Here is a 25,373-nt window from a genome sequence, read left to right on the forward strand (position 1 = left end):
TCCACAAATGTCTTGTTAACAAACTACAGTTTTGGCAAGTCGGTTAGGACATCTACTTTGTGCATGACACAAGTAATTTCACTTCTAATTCACTATCACATTTCGAGTGGGTCAGAAGTTTACATACACTAAGTTGACTGTGCCTTTAAAGAGCTTGGAAAATTCCATAAAATGATGTCATGGCTTTAGAAGCTTCTGATAGGCTAATTGACATAATTTGAGTCAATTGGAGATGTACCTGTGGATGTATTTCAAGGCCTACCTTCAAAATTAGTGCCTCTTTGCTTGACATCATGGGAAAATCAAAAGAAATCAGCCAAGACCTCCACAAGTCTGGTTCAATTGTAGACCTCCACAAGTCTGGTTCATCCTTGGGAGCAATTTCCAAACGCCTGAAGGTACCACATTCATCTGTACAAACAATAGTACGCAAGTATAAACACCATGGGACCACGCAGCCGTCATACCGCTCAGGAAGGAGACGCGTTCTGTCTCCTAGAGATGAACGTACTTTGGTGCGAAAAGTGCAAATCAACCCCAGAACAACAGCAAAGGACCTTGTGAAGATGCTGGAGGAAACATTTACAAAAGTATCTATATCCACAGTAAAACTATATCGACATAACCTGAAAGGCCGCTCAGCAAGGAAGAAGCCACTGCTCCAAAACCGCCATAAAAAAGCCAGACTACGGTTTGCAACTGCACATGGGGACAAAGATCATACTTTTTGGAAAAATGTCCTCTGGTCTGATGAAACAAAAATAAAACTGTTTGGCCACAATGACCATCGTTATGTTTGGAGGAAAAAGGGGGAGGCTTGCAAGCCGAGGAACAACATCCCAACCGTGAAGCACGGGGTGGCAGCATCGTGTTGTGGGGGTGCTTTGCTGCAGGAGGGACTGGTGCACTTCACAAAATAGATGGCCTCATGAGGAAGGGAAATTATGTTGATATATTGAAGCAACATCTCAAGACATGAGTCAGGAAGTTAAAGCTTGGTCGCAAATGGGTCTTCCAAATGGACAATGACTCCAAGCATACTTCCAAAGTTGTGGCAAAATGACCTCAATACTATAGAAAATTTGTTGGCAGAACTGAAAATGTGTGTGCGAGCAAGAAGGCCTACAAACCTGACTCAGTTACACCAGCTCTGTCAGGAGGAATGGGCCAAAATTCACCCAACTTATTGTGGGAAGCTTGTGGAAGGCTACCCGAAACATTTGACCCAAGTTCAACAATTTAAAGGCAATGCAACCAAATACTAATTGAGTGTATGTAAACTTCTGACCCACTGGGAATGTGTTGAAAGAAATAAAAGCTGAAATAAATCATACTCTCTACTATTATTCTGACATTTCACATTCTTAAAATAAAGTGGTGATCCTAACTGACCTAAGACAGGACATTTTTACTAGGATTAAATGTCAGGAATTGTGAAAAACTGAGTTTAAATGTATTTGGCTAAGGTGTATGTAAACTTACAACTTCAACTGTATATGCAGGCCTCAACCACTACCTTGAGAGCACTTGATTCAGTATATCATGCGGCCCTCAGGTTCATTACAAATCAAAACCGTCTAACACATCATTGTGATCTCTACAGCAATGTTGGCTGGTCGTCATTGACCTTGCATAGGCTTAAACACTGGTACAGTGAGGGAAAAAAGTATTTGATCCCCTGCTGATTTTGTACGTTTGCCCACTGACAAAGAAATTATCATTCTATAATTTTAATGCAAATCAATTTATAACATTTTTGACATGTGTTTGCCCACTGACAAAGAAATGATCATTCTATAATTTTAATGCAAATCAATTTTAATGCAAATCAATTTATAACATTTTTGACATGTGTTTTTCTGGATTTTTTGTTGTTGTTATTCTGTCTCTCTCTCACTGTTCAAATAAACCTACCATTAAAATTATAGACTGATCATTTCTTTGTCAGTGGGCAAACGTACAAAATCAGCAGGGGATCAAATACTTTTTTCCCCCTCACTGTATATACTGATTTCTAAGGCCATATTGGGTAAAATGCCATTTTATCTCTGTTCTTTTTTAGTCAGGTCGGTAAATAAATATCAATTACGGTCCCATTCTCATTTGCTTCTAACAGTACCAAAAATTAGAACAGGACATGGTAGAAATAGTTTTAGTTACCTAGCTCCGTGGTCCTGGAATTCTCTCCTGAACATTTCAAATTTGATGATCTAGTTTCGTTGGTGGAGTTTAAACACTTGATCAATGTATATATCATAGAAAAGTGTAATTGTCTTTAGGACAGCTGTTTTTAGTCAAGTATGTGAACTGTATCTGTGTTTATAGTTTTGTTTAATGTTGTGTTAGTGTATGAAGTTGTTTTGTCTGAAACGTTGTTCATCCTGCTGCTATTGGACCAGGTCTCTCTTGGAAAAGAGATGTTATCTCAATGAGAAAAACCTGGATAAATAAAGGTCAAATAAAATAACTACACAGCACGCTACAGAATGAACATTTCAACGAGTGCCCAGCCCATATACAGTCCAGCCCATACTTATAAACTGGGGACCTTCCCCATTTGAACATCTTCGTGGGAGACATCAGAGATATTATAAGCTATGTAGAGCTAGAGAATAGATGTAGTGTATCCAATAACCCCAAAGCCACTCAGACACATTTAGCCCTCCATGTTATAGTGTGACAAAGTATGTTCTAAATTTAACGGTTGTTTAATTCATTTCAACTTAACTATCTGTGTGGAAGATAACAGAAGTAGCGGTTAGCAGTAAACTTTGAAAAGAAATCGTCTTTCAGGGCTGTGGCGATTTCAGCATGTCCAAAGGGGACAGTGAGTGGGATATCCTGAACTGCAGTCAACACACTGCTATGAGCCAATGAGTCAGCAGCTCTAAGATGCTGTTGCTAAGACGACACCATGGTAATGGAATTCCATCCATCTGTCCCAACACCCCATATGGATCCACTCAAAATAACTACTATACAAATTAATACGATTGATTGATTGTAAGTTTGTGATAGTATTATAGCCTATTCCCAGAACTGTTTGTGCCTACTCCTTTTGACTCAATGTCACACCAAACATGTTTTGCATGACAATTCCATAAGGAGTTCCATAAGGCAAAAACAGACTGGTACCCATTCTAATAGAATCAGCAGCTTTAGCAACTCAAACCATTTTTTTATGCCGTGACTATGGCTTCACTGGCAGATGACATATTACAAATTAAATCAAATTTTATGTCACATGCGCCGAATGCAACAGGTGAAATGCTTACTTACAAGTCCTTAACCAACAATGCAGTTCAAGAAATAGAGTTAAGAGAATATTTACTAAATAAACTAAAGTAAAAATAAAATAAAAAGGAACACTGAAATGGCATGTTGCAGGGTGTGCTGTATGCAAAAAATACATTGCGATACAGTGGACACACACTATAATAGCTGCATCCCATTACAAGGGTTGTATTCACTAGGGCACACTCTAGCAACACGTTTTGAAATGAAAAATGAAAACAATCATTTATTTTTGGACAAGTTCAGGTAGCACCCTCCCTCTTTCAATCCATTTTCTTCCGTTTGATGCCTAATGGTGAATGTGAACTACCATGACACCCCCGTACACTCATCATCAAAATGCCATCCTCGATCTCCACTTCCTTTGATGAAGGGAATCTAAGGGCTCCTGCTCTGCAGGCTTGAAGGCATGTCTTTGATTTAAAACGTTTTCGATAACTTATTTTCTATTCCCCTTACCACACACTCTCTCGTGCTCTTTCCCTCCATTTTATCGTCCGATCTCTCGTCATTATACTTTCCATCCATTCTTTCTCTCTCTCCATCTATCGTCCTCGCTTTCCCTCTGTCTCTCCAATTCCGCAACAACATGTGACACCAGTTCCCAATTATCTGGTTGCCTTTGTCTTGCCTTACATGGGGTGCTGCTGCGGCGTCTTATGTAATAATCACTGTCCTGGATTAAACTAGCCCTGCTACTAGTCATCATTCACACTCGGCCTTGCGAGTGTAGAGGGGTGTGTTATCATCATCATCACCACTGTAACTGTTTCACAACCTCACCACTGAGCCCCCATCTGTCAGGCTAGGCCAGACAGCTAAATCCCAGGCAGCCTCACTCCTTCTATATTTTTTGTTTATCGGATAGAATATTGACAGAAAAGAAAGGTAGAGAGTGTGCTGAAATAGCAGTGGATCTCGTGGTTGAACCCATGCTGCAGCGCCATTCGTTTTTCTTCATTGGCAGCGACTTAGACCACCCCAGGCTACAGACCCTCTTCTATATGTACAAAGAACACATTAACATACAGTAATCAGTGTTGGGGAAGCTACTCTGAAAATATAGTTTACCAAACTACCAATTACTTCACACTGGAAGAAGCTAAACTACACTAAAGCTACCCAAGGAACAAATGTTTCAAGTGAGAATTAGGCAGGTGTGATGGCGAAAAGAAAGAAAAGGATTGCCAACTTACCCAGATTTTATTTGAGCTAAAACAGTAGTGTGTAGTTCCAGTAGTAAGCTGCATGGCAAAAAGGTCATTAACTACTGAAAACACTACCTAGATTTGAATTTAGTTTAACTACCACTAGGCTACCGCAAAATGGAGTTAAACTACTAGCTGACCTACATGTAGCTCACTACTCCCCAACACTGATAGTACTAGTGAAACGTGTGTTCTAACTGATACAATGCAGCTGTATATTTTCCTGCCCTAAGAATAGGCTCTCACTAAGATAAGGATAAAGATAGACATGAATCTAGACATAGATCTGTACACAGAATACCATCTGCAAAAGTAACTCACCCAACATACCTCTATAAAAAAAGAACACATACAACCATCCCTTTTACCCCAAACCACTTGGCCGCTCAGCCCCACCCCATGACATCCACGAAGCAGAGTCCCTGCCCATCTTCCGAAAACATCTGAAACCCTACCTTTTCAAACAGCATCTTAAATAATCCTCCTCCTTAACCAGCACTTGCACTTAAACCCCCCTTCTAGCTCTGACTCTACTGATAGCTACGATATTAAGGAAAAATGAACTTTCTATGCCCGTGATATGTGACTGTCCTACCTAGCTATCTTAAGACGAATTCGCTAACTGTAAGTCGCTCTGGATAAAAACGTCTGCTAAAAGAACTAAATAAAACAAGGAGAAGAGGATGACACAAGACAGATAGACTTAGCTCAGCCACATCGGTATCGTATCTTTCTGTCAGTGGAGATAGATGGCGACGTGGGGACTCTAAATAGGTTACACAGATTACCATCCCCAGTCTCTGTGGTCTAGAACACTACTGGGAGGCAGAGACTGTCAGGGCTGACAGAAAACAGTCCAGGAAATGCTCTTAGCAGTAGGAAATCGCCACCGCCTCCCCGCAAACGCTGATGAACTTCCAATTGTGGTTAATGTTTGGTCAACAACTGTTTATTTGTGGTTGTAATCTGGGTTAAATTGAGAGAAACTGTATAAAATGAAATAAATTGGACAAAGACATCAGATGAACATCCAAACGTGGTTGATATTTGGTTGAGGTCAACAACAACCGTGAATTCCACCGAACCATGAAACCTTGAAAAGCAATCGTCGATTTGTGGTTGCAATCTGGGTTCAAATGAGAGAGAAACTGTGCGAGTTTATGAATGAAATTCAACAAACTAGTCACATTGGTGCAATGTCATTATGTTGATAAAGTTGAATATTCTAGATCATAGGCTGCAAACCGCCAAACAATATTGGAGTGACTTTAGAGTCAGTAAGGCTAATAATGTCATTTTTAAAGGAACAACTATACTGCCATTACCTTGCAGTCCAAATATGCATGACCCTAGGAACAAACTCAACACGCAAGAGTATTTAGTAGCTCTAACGAGAAAATGGAAGTCAAAAACGGTTTATAATTAACAACTAGACTAGAGTATAGAGAACATTTTCTTCTAAGACATGCTGACTATTTATTCTCCTACACATCAACTCTTAAACTATTTGAAACAAGTACTATGTCGTGAGGGGTCCATACAGAGGCTCCAATCTTAAACACGTACACGGGTACGGACACACACACACACACACACTCTCTTGATCTCGCTTTCTGTTTCTAATAAGCTCACACATCACACACCCCGCCGTACAAAAAAACACTATCCCCGTGTACAAACATACACACATGCCAGCCATCACACATACACAGGCTCACATGCACCCTGCATATATCAATCTGTTTCACGCAGTAGTGAGTTACAGTATCCTTCAGCTCCGGGTAGAAGTTGCCCGTAGGCACAGATCTACGATCAGCTTATCGTCCCCAAATCCTATTGTTAACCATAAGGAGGGGGACATGAAAAACTGATGTTAGATCAGTGTCTAGGGGGGCAACTCCATCCTTCTCCTACCTTTCACTCGCAGGTAGAAAAGGAGTGTTAGCAGCATCCCTCCTTTCTCTGACAGCAGCAGTATCATCCGCTCCCTCTCTTTACATCCCGGCTTTCCTCTCCTCCTCCTATTCCTCCTCCTCTTTCTTCCTCCGACACTGTTCTCCTCCTGTCTCTCTCTCTCCCCACTCCCTCCTCCCCCGTTCCCCACGAGGTTGCTTCTCAGCAGCCGTCTTTCTCTCTCTCTCGCTCGCTCGCTCTCTCTCACACACATACATACACCCCACCAGCTGCCCCCTCCACCCTCCAGGCATAGCCAATAGTAACCCAGTACATTCCTACTCCCTAGTCTTTGGATATGGAGTCTAAAATGTAATACAGTATAAAACAGTTCCCACCAGGGTGCAGTTACCAAACTCACCCACATGATGGCAGAGCTAGCTGTGGGTTTGACACCATCATTTGCACTGAATACATTTCCATCTTTAAATTTAAACCACAGTTTCTATTTTTAGACTAGATGCTGAAGCTCAGAGGACAGCGGAGGAGGTGGATGAGAGCAGAGGAGAGCAGAGGAGAGCAGAGGAGGTGGATGAGAGCGGAGGAGGCGGAGGAGAGCGGAGGAGGCGGAGGAGAGCGGAGGCAGAGGAGGAGAGCGTAGGAGGTGGAGGAGAGCGGAGGACAGCGGAAGAGGTGGAGGAGAGCGAATGAGGTGGAGGAGGAGAGTGGAGGAGGAGAGCGGAGGAGGTGGATGAGAGCGTAGGAGGTGGATGAGAGCGGAGGAGGTGGATGAGAGCGTAGGAGGTGGATGAGAGCGGAAGAGGTGGAGGAGAGCGGAGGAGGTGGAGGAGAGCGGATGAGGTGGAGGAGAGCGGAAGAGGTGGAGGAGAGCGGATGAGGTGGAGGAGAGCGGAGGAGGTGGAGGAGAGCGGATGAGGTGGAGGAGAGCGGAGGAGGTGGAGGAGAGCGGAGGAGGTGGAGGAGAGCGGAAGAGGTGGAGGAGAGCGGAGGAGGTGGAGGAGAGCGGAGGAGGTGGAGGAGAGCGGAAGAGGTGGAGGAGAGCGGAGGAGGTGGAGGAGAGCGGAGGAGGTGGAGGAGAGCGGAGGAGGTGGAGGAGAGCGGAGGAGGTGGAGGAGAGCGGATGAGGTGGAGGAGAGCGGAGGACAGCGGAAGAGGTGGAGGACAGCGGAGAAGGCGGAGGAGAGCGGAGGAGGCAGAGGAGAGCGTAGGGGGTGGAGGAGAGCGTAGGAGGTGGAGGAGAGCGTAGGAGGTGGAGGAGAGCGAAGAAGGTGGAGGAGAGCGAAGGAGGTGGAGGAGAGCGAAAGAGGTGCTGTGTCCTTAAGCTTATGGTGTTCATGTCCTGTGTGGTGGCGCTATTGTTCTGGACCTAGAGGCTATGGGTGTGCACTACTTTATACCTACTACACACACTCACATATTGTTACATACAGTATATGGAAGGATTTCAAAGTTATGACATTATTCCCACGCACCTGCAATGAATTAACTCAGATGTGCGAGCGCTTTTTTGAATATATTGGAAGATTAAAACAAGCGTAACACACACAATTGCAAAAAGTTCACGCCTTACATGAGGAGCTAATGAAACACCATAAATTCCACCTTTGGCACCATAAAACCCTTCTTCTGGGCGGCTGCATGCTGCTGCATTCTAACAGTATCTACCAGCCAAGTATTTTAATTTTTTTGTATGCCAAGTAACAGTGAACATTAACAGTGAACCAGCTAATAATGTTGCAACAATGGGGAGGTTGTGCAAGCATTTTCCACATTCCTTCATACATTGTTTATTGCCGTCTCCCTGTCCGGTACCACAGGCTTTATCAGAGCAGGGCTGAGGTGGATTGGGACCAGAAATCCGCTCCTTGGGCATTTCCAACACACAGTTGAGAGGAGTACAGGGTCAAGCTGCAGTACAGGGCCCCTGGATGGAGAGCATGTTGTGGGGTTAAGGGACTTGCTCAAAGGCCCAACGGTAGTGGATTGATAATAGGATATGAATCCAGTTGCCAGATAAATTTCCCCCTTTTTATCCAGCACCCAGCCTAGCATTCGAACAGGTGACCTTTCGGCTACAGGTCCCCCTCCCCAACACAATCCTTTTCCACATTCCTTCACAGTGAGAGTATAGTCGTCTCCCTGTCCGGTACCACAGGCTTTATCAGAGCAGGGCTGCGGCGGACTGGGACCACAAATCCTCTCCTTGGGCATTTCTAACAAACTAGACAATTATTATCCTCAAGGCCCCCACACCGGCCCATTTTTTCCCCTTCAGGCCACCATTACTAGACAAATAATCAGACAGGCCAACTGGGCTAAAGATGGACTAGCCCATCTGGCATTTGCCAAACTTGCCCTATGGCCAGTCTGTCTCTGGAGCAGGGCTAAGGCACGTCACTTTATCAGCCTACCACTGAAGGAGACCTCACCTCCACAGCCCTACACAAACATTGACACCTATCTGAATCTGGCCTTCACACCTTCTACATGAGCAAAGTGGAACCGATGGTGATGCTTTTGGTGATATAACAAGAATGAACAGTAGAAGACATAGGAGTGCAATGCATTGCACCCAGTCTTGCGTTTTGGGCCATGACAGTTTGAGGCTATTATTTAGGGAGGTAAATCTGATCCTAGATCTGCAGATAAGAAGCTAAGACCAGATCGGCAGTTGAGACTAACAACGCCATTTTGTGATGTTCTAAACATGCTCTAAACATCGAGAACCCCCACGTAGATCGCTGTTGTCATATTATGTAGGAGTTGAATATTGCTAGCGCTCAATCCTGTTATTTTTTTTTAAAGAGAAGAGACAGATAAAGTAACAGAAAGAAATACAGAAAAAATAGGGGGTGGGTTAAAAAGAGGCAATCATCACATCCCCCCAGCTTTATCCCCTGCCCACTGGAGATGTAGCCTAGCCCTAGCTAGCGCTATAGTCCCATTGTTGCTATTGAGCATATGCTAACTAAGTGGTTCCCCAGTGGGGGCATTAACCAGTGGGCAAGCCAGGCCTTTGTGGATTAGCTGCGCTGAACAGATGCGCCTCGCGGGCTAGCACCACTCACCAGAGGTCCAATCTGAGGGAGAAACATGAAATTCAGCGACCGCCTGGTCTGAACCACTTCAAATCCTGTCCCATCAGCTCCAATTAAGGTCAGCCCAGGCCTCATCCACAACATATGGGTCAGATTCATAATTGAAGACAGAAAACGATACTAACGATAGTGGTGTGTGAAGTCAATTGCAGTCAGGCCAGATACGGCTATGAGGGTGAGACAAAATGAGGGCAGGCGATAGGTTGTTGAGTTTTTTCCTGGGTTGTTTTCTGGGTTATGGCCGTTCAACACATTCCACTGATACCCAGCTTAGCGTTTCCCCCAGGCACCACCAGAGCTGAAGTCTGGCAAGCATCCCATCAGCAGTCTGCGACAGGGCCTGAGCTATTTTTATGCCTGTCGGTTTTCTCTGTGTGTGTGTGTGTCTTGCACCTATGTGTCTCATTTCCTTCCTCCCGCTCCTCCTCTTCCCTGTTTCTTTCTCTGTCCCCTCTCTCACTGTCATTTTTTGGGGGGGAGTAAAAATCTCAATCTCACTTTTCATTACTGCGTCAGCAAATCGACAGACTCCATAATCTCTGCCTCCGAGGCTTCAGAGGACATTGGAGCAGATGTGAGGAGAGAGAGAAGGCTTATACTGTACTGTAGATTAAGCTGAATCCATAATCTCTGCCATAACAGAACACGGCAGGGCATTTCTCACACTCTGCACTTGACCTCTGCTCGGCTGGGTCCTATTCATTATGAACATCGATAGAAAAAAAAAAATTGTCAAGGAAAAACATAAACAAGCGTTTCTCATTGGATAAGTTTAGGTACTCCATCCCTGTTCCGGTACGTTTTCTTCCATTTCATTCCTAATGAATACAACCCTCTCTCTGACCCAGAATGTGTCGACTCCCTACCAACTAGCCATATCTCCCAGCCAAATCCCCTTCCTCCCTCCCTTCCTAAATCTTGCACACTTCTTCAAATTATAGTGATGGATAGACTGGGTGAGGGAAAGATAAAAAATCTGCCAACCTGCAAGTCTTTCTCGGCCAGTTAGTTTATTGCCCTCCTAAATCGCATCCTCCCAGCAGTCAAAATATCCACACTAAAGGTCCCACCGAAAACTGTTCACCACACTGCACAATGACTACATCACAGAGATAAATGAATACAGGAGTGGAAAACTAGAAATAAAAAGGAGAGGTGTGTAAAAGAAAGTTCTAGTTAGCTATACAGATGGTTCTGGTTCAGCCAAACACAGGCCTACAGTATCTGAGTCCTTCTATAGTGGCAGGGGGCGGCAGGGTAGCTTAGTGGTTCGAAAGGTTGCAAGTTCAAATCCCTGACCTGACAAGGTACAAATCTGTCGTCCTGCCCCTGAACAAGGCAGTTAACTCACTGTTCCTAGGCCATCATTGAAAATGAGAATTTGTTCTTAACTGACTTGCCTAGTTAAATAAAGTTTTTTTTTTTTTTTAAAGTAGGACACCATCCTACCATTACCAAAGTATCTGAGACATGGGAGTATTTTCTTTTCACTAACAAGACTGATGCTAGGACTTGAGAGAGGCAGATGCTAATGCTATGCTAACAAAGAACTCTTACAGAGCTTACCGACCAAAAGGATTTTGCTAATAAAGTTAGCATACATTTAACGACTGTACAGACAACAGACAGGCACTCATATCTTTACGCAGTAACTGAGTCCTCCTACAATGGCAAGTAGGCTATCATCCTACCATTATAGCAATATCTGACAGTTAAATTTAATCAATCATCTGATCAGGTCTATCTAGGCTCTGAGAGAGGGAGAGAGAAAAACAGAGAGAGGGGTCATTCTCATCAGAAGGTAATGATGTAGGGGCGAGCGCTGCAGGCCTATACAGGCCTATACACGGCATTACATAATGAATGGACATGCTGAGGCACAAAACAAGGTACATGGGAAAGAGATGGATGGCTAGGCAGTGAAAGTGCATGGGAAAATGACTCAGAACGACCTTCCCTCCCAGAGCTTTGTGCTAAACGCAGAGAGCAGTGTTGCATCATCGAGTGAGCTAGTGGTGCGCATGGTGTTAGCATTTAGCATCACAACTGGCATGGTGTGGTAAACGATTTGGCGGCAGGTCAAAAAGAGGAAGAGACACAATGCGTGATACAGGGTCAGACAGCTCACGTGTAAGGACATTACAACCAAGAGAGTAGCCATCTGAGCTTTTTCCATCATCAGATAGGAACGCCTCACACACGCTGCCGTAACTATTGATTTATGGCCTCGTCCGTGTACGCACACACACACCCACTGTGACACACTGACTCAGTCTCCGGGGGATGGGTTTCATCTGCAAGTCAGCCGAATCATCCAAGCCGTTATAGACTAGTGTCAGCAGCAGTCTGAGTGGCAGGGAACGATTGGGGAAAGTGTGTGTGTGTGGCGTGTGTCTGTGGCTGGACCTGGCCTACAATGTGCAGGGCTACTGTGATGTGAATATGTATGTTAGGCATGTATATGTAACCAATGTGAATATGACCTTGGTGAATCATATTCTCAAACAATACAGCAATCCTACTTTGATTGAGACGTATATATTTTAACATTAATGTATTCCTGAGTGGCGCAGTGGTCTATGGCCCTGCATCGCAGTGCTAGCTGTGCCACTAGAGATCCTGTTTCGAGTCTGGGCTCTGTCGCAGCTGACCAGGAGACCCATTGAGCGGTGCACAATTGGCCCAGCGTCATACTGGTTAGAGGAGGGTTTGGCCGGCAGGGCTGTTCTTGTCCCATCGCGCTCTAGTGACTCATGTGGCGGGCCGGGGCGCAATACACACTGACACGGTCGCCAGGTGGTTCCTCTGACACATTGGTGCGACTGGTGTTAAGCGGGCATTGTGTCAAGAAGCAGCTTGGCTGGGTTGTGTTTTACGGAGGACGCACGGCTCTTGACCTTCGCCTCTCCCGAGTCCGTACGGGAGTTGCAGCGATGAGACAATTGGGTACCACGCTAAAAGTACAATTTTCAATTAGTATATCTTCATTCAGATGAGTCTGTCAATGAAAGAGCGGCATGGCCTTGACAGATTTTACTTTCTTTCTTGTCACACGTGCGCACTTGCCTTCCACAAAGGGTAATTCTGGTCAGTATAAGAGAGCCCAGTGTGCTAACGAGAGAACAATGGAGCTGCACTGTACCAGAGCTACTGACAGAGCTACTGATATCTAGGCTAACAGCTAGACTAACAAGGCTATCTATCTCTCCTACTGCTGTACTGTCCCACTGACAGACCTACTGACAGCTAGGCTAACAGAGGTAATGGACTTGTGCTATCCCACTGACAGAGCAACTGCTAGGCTAACAGGGCTATTTCTATTTTTACCTTTATTTTACCTTTCGTTTAGCAGGGAGTCCCATTGAGACCAAGGTCTCTTTTACAAAGGAGCCCTGCATCTCACAAATACACAATTATTCTAACTTGACTACAGCTTCAGTCAGGCCTAAAGCTTGTCAGAAGGATTTACCGCCAAGATGGGACTGGGGACATGGTGTTTTCACCAACAGCATACGACTTGGCGGTGCTAATTGGCAGTGCTAGATGCTAATGCTATGCTAACAAAGCTACGGTAACAGAGCCATCTTTACCAACCAACAGGATTTTGCTAGTAAAGCTAGCATACACTAAGGGCCTTTTCAGACAATGGACAGGGACAGAGACTGATACATATGCATACATGAACATCTTGCATCCATCTTTGTTTGTGCAGGCCCTAGACTAGATCTACTAACAAAGATACCCAGGCAGACTCTGATCAATGCTACTACTGCATCACAGTCTGCAGGACAGGGCAGGAGGAACCATTTCTACTTCTACTAAATGGGTGTTGGACATGTGGGAGTGCTGCAGCACATTACCTCACACTACATGACTCAAAATGATGTAAAATATATATCATGATATTATCTGTGTCTCTTCTTCCCTCCCCTCTCCAATGTTGCTGAAATTGTAGGGAAAGTACACACTATTGTGCAGCACTGTACTGAAATGTTTGATTCAGCCTTTACCGTTTAGTAACATTGTTAGACAGTTATTGCCTAACCGGTGGATAGTCATCACATCAAGTGAAATCACCATATCTAAACTGTGTAGAGTACACACATGGCCTGGGCTCGTATTCACAAAGGGTATCATAGTAGGAGTTTCCCATTTTAGATCGTAATGAATCAGATTACATGAACACAGAGGACCTGATCCTAGATCAGCAATCCTATTGCCTGGCCTCTCAAAAACATATTGGAGCTCTGGGTGTTTCTCTCCACTAGAGGGAGATCAGAAATAATAGGCAACCTTAACCACAACAGGGGTGGCCAACCCTTCTCCCGGAGAGCTACTGGCTGTGCAGGCTTTTGCTCAAAGCCTGATCCAACACACCTGATTCGACTAATCAGCTGCTCATCAGGACCTTGATTAGATGAATCGGGGGTGTCTGAGCAGGGCTGGGACAAAATCCTGCACACTTATTGCTCTCATGGACGAGGGGATGGTCACCCCTGCCTTAAGAATCCAACTTTAGCTTCTACCCCCAAGCCATAAGACTGGTGAATAGTTAATCAAATGGCCACCTGGACTATTTGCATTGACCCCCCCTCCCCTTTGTTTTTACACTGCTGCTTCTCACTGTGTATTATCTATACATAGTCACTTTACCCCTACCTACATGTACAAATTACCACAAACTAACCTGTACCCCCGCACATTTGACTCGGTACCAGTAACCCCTGTATATAGCTTCATTAATATTATTTTATTGTGTTACTTAGTTGTTGTTTTTTTCACTTTAGTTTATTTAGTAAATATTTTCATAACTCTATTTTCTATAAACTGCATTGTTGGTTATTAAGGGCTTGTAAGTAAGCATTTCACGCTAAGGTGTACACCTGCTATATTTGGCGCATGTGACAAATAACATTTCATTTGAACATCGTAATATGACAACTAATGTTACTCGACTACAGTTATGAAACACAAAATGATAAATATTAGAATCCTAGCTGGTTTTTGCCAAGGGATCACAGCGAGGTTCTCCCGTATCATGGAAGTTGTCATTAATAACAAGGAAGTGGAACTTCTGTAATTTCTGAAGAAAGAAAACTGCTGAATCACAACAAGCCACATCAACTGATTAGCTCACTTTGTCACAGTGAGCTCAAATTAAATGTTTTATTTCTCCCTCCTTCTCCATGACATAATCCTGGCTAACGCTGCGTGGCCTTCACACAGCACACCCATTCGCTCAGTGGTACATGCAGGGCACATAGCTTTTTGATAGCATGTGATTTCAATGCTAATACCCTCAGAGGCCTGGCACTAATGCAGTGCCTCATCAAAATGAACACTGGCTGATTTCCTTCTCTCTCTCTCTCTCTTGATTCCCTTTCTCTTTCAATCAATGTATTTCTCTATTTCTCTCTAGTCCATGCTATCTGGGATCCTTGGGACGTCCCTACCCCATTGAAGTTGACATTTTAAATGGTTATGGCAAGGGTTAGGGTTATAGTAGGGGTTAAGGTTAGGGTTTAGGTTATTAGGGACGTCCCACGGATTCGGGTAACACTAACCTTTTCTCTCTCTCTCGTCGGTCTCACCCTGTGCGTCCACATTGGTAAGTAAGTCATCATTGGTACACAGGCTTCCAGGCTTTGACAGCAACTCTCGTTCTCTCATGCGTGAAGGGCCTACACACAGACACTCTCACTCTCTCTCGCTGAGGCTTAAGGATGGACCAATGAGCGAGACATCTCCACAGCACTTGGCCCCTCACACTTATTCCCTGGCTACAGCAAAAGCTCTTGGAATATCGCTTAAGCCCTAGGGTGGAGTCTGTCTAAGCAGAGAGAGAGAGAGAGAGAGAGATAGAGGTAGAGTTAGAGAGAGGGCAAAAGAGGGTGAGTTATATAGAGAGAGAGGCCTTTGACCAAAATAACATCCACCCCACCATATACCTCAGCTAACCTCTGATCTCAGGGCCTTCAGACAGACAGCGGAAGAACCAGCTAGGAGTGAAATGGGGTGGCAGGGTAGCCTATTGGTTAGAGTGTTGGACTATCAATCAAATGGTTGCAAGTTCAAATCTCCGAGCTGACAAGGTAAAAATCTGTCGTTCTGCCCATGAACAAGGCAGTTAACCCACTGTTCCTAGGCCGTCGTTGAAAATAAGAATTTGTCCTTAACTGACCTGCCTAGTTAAATAAAGGTAAAAAAAAGTCAAATGGCTCTAGTCACAGCAGACGGTAGGGCTACATCCTCAGAGCTATCATGACACAATATTTTTTTATCAGACCAGAAAGAAAAATGCTTAACAAGCTATTATTTCTTAGTGAAATAAATGTGTCACAGGTTGTGGAATAAATATCAGTCCCATTTTCCCCTGTGGATATAAAAAAACACTTAGACATAACCAACAGCCCTTCCCCCTTCTGATCTGCTTTTACCCCACTTTGTCACATGCCGGCAGCAGTGACAGCTAGTTCACACTCGTCAGCCAGTTCCACTGTGTCACCCATTAACCTGCACTCCCGCTCAGCTACACTGCAGCCTATGAGTCAAACCACACAGACACGCCACTGAAGCTAAGCAGAGCTGTGTCTGTTTAGTGCTTGGATGGAAGACCAAAAAGGTTCATGGTAATGACTATGCCATGTATAGCTGGTGCGGGTCATACAGGACAGAATGTGAGGAGGGAGGAAATTCCCCCCCCCCCCACACACACACACACAAACACTATGTTAGAGGCTCCAGAGTTCATTTAAGCAACACTGAAGCCATTTGAAGCCTGCAGAAGAGCTACAGCGGTCCAAACATTGCTGCAATACACCAGAAGCATGTAAACAGTGAGTCTCGTTTTTTTCCCTTCTCTACAGTACCTTCAGACCCCTTGACTTCTCACACATTTTGTTGGGTTACAATCTTATTCCAAAATTGATTAAATTGTTTTTGGTCCTCATCAATCTACACACAATACCCCATAATGACAAAGCAAAAACAGGTTTATGGAAATATTCAGACCCTTAACTTATTATTTTGTTGAAGCACCCTTGGCAACAATTAACAGCTTTGAGTCTTCTTAGGTATGACGCTACAAGCTTGGCACACCTGTATTTGTGGAATTTTTCCCATTCTTCTCTGCAGATCCTCTCAAGCTCTGTCAGGTTGGATGGGGAGCATTGGGTTCGGGTTCAAGTCCGGGCTCTGGCTGGGCCACTCAAGGACATTCAGAGACTTGTCCTGAAGCCACTCCTGCGTTGTCTTGGCTGTGTGCTTAGGGTCGTTGTCCTGATGGAAGTTGAACCTTGGCCCCCAGTCTGAGGTCCTGAACGCTCTGGAGTAGGTTTCCATCAAGGACGTCTCCATTCATTTTTGCCTCTATCCTGACTAGTCTCCCAGTACCTGCGTCTGAAAAACATCCCCACAGCATGATGCTGCCATCACCATGCTTCACCGTAGGGATGGCGCCAGGTTTCCTCCAGACGTGACACTTGACATTCAGGCCAAAGAGTTCAATCTTGGTTTCATCAGACCAGAGAATCTTGTTTCTCATGGTCTGAGAGTCTTTAAGTTCCTTTTGGCAAACTCCAAGCGGGCTGTCATGTGCCTTTCACTGAGGAGTGGCCTCCGTCTGGTCACTACCATAAAGACCTGATTGGTGGAGTGCTGCAGAGATAGTTGTCCTTCTGGAAGGTTCTCCCATCTCCACAGAGGAACTCCAGAGCTCTGTCACTCCAGAGCTCTGTGGCCATCGGGTTCTTGGTCACCTCTATGACCAAGAACCTTCTCCCCCAATTTCTCAGTTTGGATGGGCGGCCAGCTCTAGGAAGAGTCTTGGTGGTTCCAAACTTCTTCCATTTAAGAATGATGGAGGCCACTGTGTTCTTGGGGACTTTCAATGCTGCAGAAATGTTTTGGTACCCTTCCCCAGATCTGTGCCTCGACACAATCCTGGTGTGTTTGCCGTTCCAAACTTCCATTTAATATTAATGGAGGCCACTGTGTCCAATCAATTGAATTTCCCCCAGGTGGACTCCAATCAAGTTGAAGAAACATCTCAAGGATGATCAATGGAAACAGGATGCACCTGAGCTCAATTTCGAGTCTCATAGCAAAGGGTCTGAATACTTATGTAAATAAGGTATTTCTGTTTTTTTTTTGCTTTGTCATTATGGGTTATTGTGTGTAGATTACTGAGGATTTTTTTATTTAATACATTTTCGAATAAGGCTGTAACATAACAAAATGGGGAAAAAGTCAAGGGGTCTGAATACTTTCCGAAGATACTGTATCTGTTCATATGAGACCTCCAGAGGAACTCAATGCTGAAGGAAGGTGATATAGGAACCGGGGAACTCTTTGCCCAAGTGAATTACCCAAATATAATGGCATTGTCACCAGTCCCCATATTAATTCCAAAGTCAGAAGACCTGCATCCAAATGAATCCTAAACTTTTCCCTTGCCCTGATTCCTAGACCCTTATTGTCATCCCCACATACAAAATATGTCACCATTTAAAATGGAGAGAGCTATCAAGGTCATCACTAAACGGCCATGTTAGAGAGGACAATAGCAGCAATGTAGAAAATAAGTCAAATCAGGGCTCGTATTCATAAAGCGTCTCAGATTAGGAGTGCTGAACTAGGATCAGGTCCTATTTGCGCATATAATATTATTCATTATGATCTGAAAGGCTAAACTGATCCTGGATCAGCACTCCTACTCAGATGCTTTATGAATACAGGCCCAGGATTCCCCTTATTAAAAGCGTTCCTGACTTGTGCTGAGGAGGTCCAAGGCATCATTTACTGTAGAACGCTCTGCGCTATCACTCCTGTTGTAATAAAGGTTAATATCCACAGGACTAATCGCATGTGATAAAGAGGGAAAAGTGAGCTAAAGGCCAGGTACATGCAGCTAAAGGCTAGCTAGCACAGTCTGCTCTCTGACTAGGGTGTGTGGAAAGTGTGTGTGTGTGTGTGAGCACGCCTGCCTGCATGCACACAATCAGTCAGGTATTGATCGGTGCTTGTGCTTGATGGTGCTTTACTGGATCCAAAGGGCAGGCCGCACCACTCCGCTCGCTCGTTTCAAGGAGCACTTTCCAAGACGAGGCCAAACTGGACTGGATTTTTCTCCTCTCACCCAGGGGTGTCCTGTCAAATTGACTGCCCATAACTAGATTACGAAAACCCCATTGTTATGTCTGGGGTAGTTACACAATATTGAATTCTCTCCAGAAATGGAGGCAAAGTTAGACGGCCTCACCATTACTTGCCAGAATGATACTCCAGGATTATTTCCTTGTGTGTGTGTGTGTGTGTGTGTATGTGTGTGAATGTGTCTGAACAGAGACAAGAGCACGGTAACCACATAATTCAAATAACAATGTGGCGGCAAAATTCGCCAAAACCCACCACCACAGTTTACAAACAATCAAGTGTGGTGAAATGCACTTTTGACTAGACACTAAAATCACAGATTGTCCCTTTAAGATTACAGAAACAGCCTAATTAACGCATCAACACGACCGCCCACAGAGTTCTAACACCTGTGTGTGATTCTGTGGAAAACAGAGCTTGAGGGACGCTGCTGCATTAGCATTTAAGCTAAATATAATTTACATGTATCTCCTCTACATCTATCTCCTGTCGATGGCTATGACTCAGGGGCTGGAAATCTGCCCTGTGAAGCGAAGCGAAGGCGATGTTAAAAAAATGAATCACCAGAGAGAGCGCAGGCAAGGCAGGCAGGCCCATGGAGTGTGAAGTGAGAAGCATGGTAGGTAGATGATGAGTGTGTGTCAGACCGTTCACACCAATATAGCAGATTAGAGGATCGGTGTTGAGGCATTGAGGTCGAAATAACGCGAGGTCAAAGGTAATATTATTATTATTCAATAGAACCCTCTCACTTTTTGTTAGGAATCATCATAAAGCGATTTGAGAGCAGAGAGAATCAGGTGGCCTTGCAGTGGAATGGCATCCGCATTCAATCAAGGGCTGTTTCCATTTAATCAAGCCAAACTTGAAGCGGGAAGTGTGTAGGAGTTCAGTGTAATGTGATTGAAAGGCAAAGTCCTTCGAACTGTTGACCTCTTCAATAGAGTGACTCACTATTTCACCACTCTGTACACTGTTTGTTCCTTCCCATTACACCCACTTAATGGACTGTGGCTTAACATGTAAAGGGCTCTGGCTGTAGGTGGCTTAACATGTAAAGGGCTCTGGCTGTAAGTGCATGCATTTGCTAAATGAGATAAGGAATGAATGGCTACTAGCTAGCAACGCAATGGGCTGCTGAGAGTAATTGGGTTGTATGAAGGCAAGGCCTGGTGGTACCAACCCACTGGGCACGCTATCATTTCAACGTGGATAATTGGGTAATATTTGGTTGAGTCGTTGATCAATGAGATTACAACCTTTATTCAGAACTCAAAAAGACAGTCAAAAATTGGTTGAATTTCCAATGTGTTATCACTATGCCTTCAACCATCTAAAAGCACAACCAAATTCCAATGGGAATCCAATGGCAGATATGTGTTTATTTATACAACAATTGAATGTGATATCACTGTGCTTCATCTAATAGCAGAACCAAATGACCTGGATTACAGGAATTACATAAAATTACATAAGAACTGTATAGTTACAGTAACCTCAAAATGTGGCCATGGATGTGTTACTCATTTTAAGGTTGAATGTTACATTAGTTTGTAAGATAGCCTTAACGTTAGTCTATTTATTTACTGTACTATAAAAGCAATGTTGAAGTGTTTAGTTGACAATGCAACCAAATATCCACACTATTTGGATAGTTCCATCGATCTACCACTGGCTTAATCCCATTCTATAACTTCTTTTTGGTTGAGTTGGAGACATGAATCCAACATATCATTTGTTAACTTGTCGACAAGTTAATAGGCTATTTACTGTGTTTCAAAAGTGATATTGAATTGTGTTTGGTTGTCAACGCAATCGAAGGAGATTTATCTTCTGCTTGGATAGTTCCATCTGTTCCACTGACTTAGTCTGGCTTTAATTCCAGTTTTTTAACAAAATAATATTTGAAATGTTGGATTCACGTCTCCATCTCAACCAAAAATCTAAGTTTTAGAACAGGACTAAATTAAATCAAACTTTAAATGCACTTTAAATAAAGTTTGATTTGATTTTATTCCTATCCTTAAACTTTTGGTTGAGATGGTTATGTGAATCCAACATATACATTTTTGATTTGTAGACAAACTGGAATTAAAGCCAGACTAAGTCCGTGGCACAGATGGAACTATCCAAACAGAAGATACATCTTCAAATGTTGATATTTGGTTGCATCGACAACCAAAAACAATTCAATATCACTAAACATCATTACATTTTAAAATCAAACAGAGCTTGAAATCCTAGGCCTATTGTACTGTCTTGAATTCTGGGTTGAATTCAAACAATTGCTGTTGATGACTTTGCAAAGCCTATATAGTATAGGCCTAAATAGCATCATTGATGATTGATAAAGCATGGTCACATTTAATTTGGACTTGGCTTGTCTTAAACTTTGGATGGGAGACCAAGAGGTAGCTGTAGATTCATCATTCTCTAGTAGGTCCTAACCAGCCTATTGGTTTTTTTATGATAACGGATATAGCGTTGAAAAGCTGACGTTGTTTTAAAGGTACAAATTCAATATATTTTATCCAAGGTTTGTCTATGTCGAAATGTGGTTAGCATGTTAACTTTTTTTTTTTAAATAATGTATTTTCCACATCACAATACATTGATCATTTACGTTGAAACAACAGTGATTCAACCAGTTTGTGCCCAGTAGAAACCCCTCCCCCACTGTCACAGAGAAAAGTCCCCAGTCAAGCCTCTCATGCACCTGACCTCCTAGACCCCCTATTGGGAGGAGAGAGAGAGAGAGACTCTCTGTGTATGAGGATGGGAGTGGTGTCTGCTCTACTCTGTTCTTGCCCCCCCCCCCCAAATTAAGCTGTGCTAGGGAGGAGAGGAGAAGCGAGTGGGGTGACCTCGACAGAAAAATTGAATTACCCAGTGATTATTAAAGGGGGAATCGTATGAAACAATGTGCTCATTGAGGGGAAATGATGGAGAAGATGATTATGATGTTACTTGCCCGGTAATAGTTCAGACTGGCAGCACAGCTTCTGTAAACCCTTTACAACCCCCTTGCTTATACGTATGAATACCAGGGTAATCACTTTCCAATTCAGTCAAGTCGGATAATCAACTAAAATTCAAATTCCACATTTTATTAATGATTCTCTATGAAAATAACGTGGAACTGACTGAATGGAAATGGAATTGACCCCAACCCTAATGCATACAGTGTCTTCGGAAAGTATTCAGACCCTTTGACTTTTTACCCATTTTGTTACGTTACAGCCTTATTCTAAAATTGATTCAATAAAAACAAATCCTCAGCAATCTACACACAATACCCCATAACGAGAAAGTGAAAACTGGTTTTTAGAAATGTTTGCACATTTATTAAAAAGGAAAAACAAAATGACTTATTTACATAAGTATTCAGACTCTTTGCTATGAGACTCAAAATTGAGCTCAGGTGCATCCTGTTTCCATTGGTCGTCCTTGAGATGTTTCTACAACTTGATTGGAGTCCACCTGTGGTAAATTCAATTGATTGGACACAGTGGCCTCCATTATTATTAAATGGAAGTTTGGAACCACCTCTTCCTAGAGCTGGTCGCCCGGCAAAACTGAGCAATTGGGGGAGAAGGGCCTTGGTCAGGGAGGTGACCAAGAACCCGATGGTCACTCTGACAGAGCTCCAGAGTTCCTCTGTACAGATGGGAGAACCTTCCAGAAGGACAACCATCTCTGCAGCACTCCACCAATCAGGCCTTTATGGTCGAGTGGCTAGATGGAAGCCACTCCTCAGTAAAAGGCATATGACAGCCCGCTTGGAATTTGACAAAAGGCACCTAAAGACTCTCAGACCATGAGAAACAAAATTCTCTGTTCTGATGAAACCAAGATTTAACTCTTTGACCTGCATGCCAAGCATCACGTCTGGAGGAAACCTGACACCATCCCTACGGTGAAGCATAGTGGTGGCAGAGTCATGCTGTGGGGATGTTTTTCTGCAGCAGGCACTGAGAGATTAGTCAGGATTGAAGGATCGGCGGAAAGTACAGAGAGATCCTTGATGAAAACCTGCTCCAGAGCTCTCAGGACCTCAGACTGGGGCGAAGGTTCACCTTCCAACAGGACAACAACCCTAATCACACAGCCAAAACAACGCAGGAGTGGCTTTAGGACAAGTCTCAATGTCCTTGAGTGGCCCAGCCAGAGCCCGGACTTAAACCTGAGCTAACGTCTCTGGAGTGACCTGAAAATATCTGTGCAGCAATGCTCCCCATCAACCTGACAGAGCTTGAGAGGATCTGCAGAGAATAACGGTAGAAACTCCCCAAATACAGGTGTGCCAAGCTTGTAGCATCATACCCAAGAAGACCCGAGGCTGTAATAGCTGCCAAAGGTGCTTCAACAAAGTACTGAGTAAAGGGTACTGAATACAAACATTTCTAAAAACCTGTTTTAGCTTCGTCATTATGGGGTATTGTGTAGAGATTGATGAGAAAATTGTTTATTTAATACATTTTAGAATAAGGCTGTAACGTAACAAAATGTGGAAAAAGTAAAGGGGTCTGAATACTTTCCTTCAACACTACCCAACCATATAAAATACATATCTAACTATGGGTTGCCCTACTCTGCTCCTGGTGCATGGAAGAGACAGTTCACATGCCTTGTCTTGAACCTGAGACATACTTAGTCTGAATTGTTCCTCTTTCGCATCATTTTGTCCTTGTTGGGTGTCGGAGGTAGGCGATCTATCAGATCTTCAAAGGTAATCACAGGAACACTCTGGAGTGTCTTCGATTGGTGTGACAATCACAGTGATACTCTCTTCAACAAAGCAGCCTGAGATTGCATTAGAGATATACTGTAGCCTTACAAAGCGATTTAACCTTCTCCGTTCCTTTGCTCACATCATACATCAGGGCATGTATTCATAAAGCGTCTCGGAGTAGGAGTGCTGATCTAGGATCAGGTCTCCCCTATTACTCATTCTCATTTAAAAAGTGAAAACTGATCCCAGATCAGCACTCATACTCGGAGACACTTAAAATACAGGCCCTGATATCAGCCCATTTAGATTTTTCTTTCTAAGATCAAAGCACACGTCTGCTCAGTTGGGCTACTCCCCACCAGATGTAAGGGTCCATTAATATTCAATAGGATCTTTGGGGGGGGTGGCTTATATAATGGATTCCTGCTTAACCAAATATAGAGCAGCTGGATTATTGCCGTTTCAAATGTTCTCAACGTGTTTGTGTTTGAGACCAAATCACCTCTTAGCAGCTGAAATAATATCATCTTTCTGAACTCTCAGATTTGTGTTGAGGGTCCAACACGTGGCTTACGCAGGGATAACGGAGGACTGTGTGTCTCCCCGCCTGGCTGCCTGTCTATTTTGAGATGGTTGTCTACTGCACATCCCCTACTGCTGCTTGGGGCGGTGTTTGCTCTTGATCCAGTTTCCGAGTCACTTCATTGTAGCAATCACCAAGGAGAGACTGGACAGTATAGGCTACTGCGCAGGCCTCCGCAAAATCCTATAGAGTCCTTACAGACAGACAGAGAAGGGGGAGAAAGAGAAAGCGTGGGATAGACAGATAAAGAGAAATATAGCCAAAAATAGAGGGAAAGAGCCACAGACAGTATTCTCCACTGTACGAGAAGAGGAAAAACGCTGCCCTGGACAAGAAACTAGGGCTGTTTGTGAAAAGAGAGTGAGCAGAGGAGAGGAGAGGAGAGAGGGTGATGGGCGTGGGAGAGGGAGAGGTGAAGAGAACACAGTGCCAGTGTGGGAGTGCAGCTCATTCCTCTGCTGACTAACACACAGCTACCATTTTCTCTCTTCAAAAGGTCTGCTAACAATGTTCCTGTGTATTCAACTACCTCACGGCAAAGTTAAAGTTATCCATCAAACTTCCTTTACATATTGCTTCCGCTCCGTAGCTAATGCTGTGATTTGACGACAGCGAGTCACTTTGGATAAGAACGTCCGCTATATATTTTAGAATCATATTTTGTAATGCTGCATAGCTTAATTCCTAAAACAAATAATTCAATGAAATAGCTAAATGCATCTTCTATACACATAGTTCATATAGTTTAGATAGCCTGCACTGTATTCCAATGTACATCTGCAAAAAATTGGATAGCAAAGTGAAACCAAAACAAAAAACATTATGTATTCAGACCAATACAGTCATTATAAACAGTCTGAGACTTTCAAAGGCTTCCTTTGCCCTCAATCTAGTCCAAAGGTAGAGTCCCGCTTATCCTTATCATTTCAAAGTCACATCCTCGATCATCAAGGGAAGCCATTTTAATCATGACTGCTCACTCGAGCATAAGCCAGACTCTAACTACTAGGCAGACATTTATTCCCAATTTGGGGGACATATAGAACAAATGACAGCGGAAAGCTGTATAGACAGTATTTTATAGTGAATTGACATCAGTAGCTAGGTTTCCATCCAATTGGCGACAGATTTTCATGCGAATATTCTAGAATACGCATAAAGAAAATATGCCCATTTTCTCACTTGTGGTGTTTCCACCAAATGGACTTGTGAGGATAAAAATCAGTGCATGATGACGTAGTGCGCACAACTGTACTTTTTCAGTTAAGTTTTCATGTAACGAATACAAATCTAAAATTCATTGTGTTTCCATCGCATTTTCAACTCTGCCGATAGTTTTGTCACAAAAACGGTTGCGTTAAATAGCATACAGGGCATTCGGAAAGTATTCA

General features: G+C 43.6%; 1 protein-coding gene across 3 annotated transcripts in view; it reads right to left on the bottom strand.

The window, feature by feature from the left end:
- Positions 1-25,373, bottom strand: part of prkcz (protein kinase C, zeta) — a 140,296-nt gene that overhangs the window by 72,202 nt on the left and 42,721 nt on the right. The window contains exon 1 of one of the 3 annotated variants that reach the window (XM_029724512.1): positions 6,417-6,522. The exons of the other annotated variants lie outside the window; for them this stretch is intronic. Within the exon in view, the coding sequence (XP_029580372.1) occupies positions 6,417-6,483 (67 nt within the window). The 5' untranslated portion in view covers positions 6,484-6,522. Of the gene's footprint in view, positions 1-6,416; positions 6,523-25,373 lie in introns of those variants that run through there. 3 annotated transcript variants of the gene reach the window in all.

Source organism: Salmo trutta, chromosome 30 (assembly GCF_901001165.1).
Source record: "Salmo trutta chromosome 30, fSalTru1.1, whole genome shotgun sequence".
Taxonomy (NCBI): Eukaryota; Metazoa; Chordata; class Actinopteri; order Salmoniformes; family Salmonidae; genus Salmo; species Salmo trutta.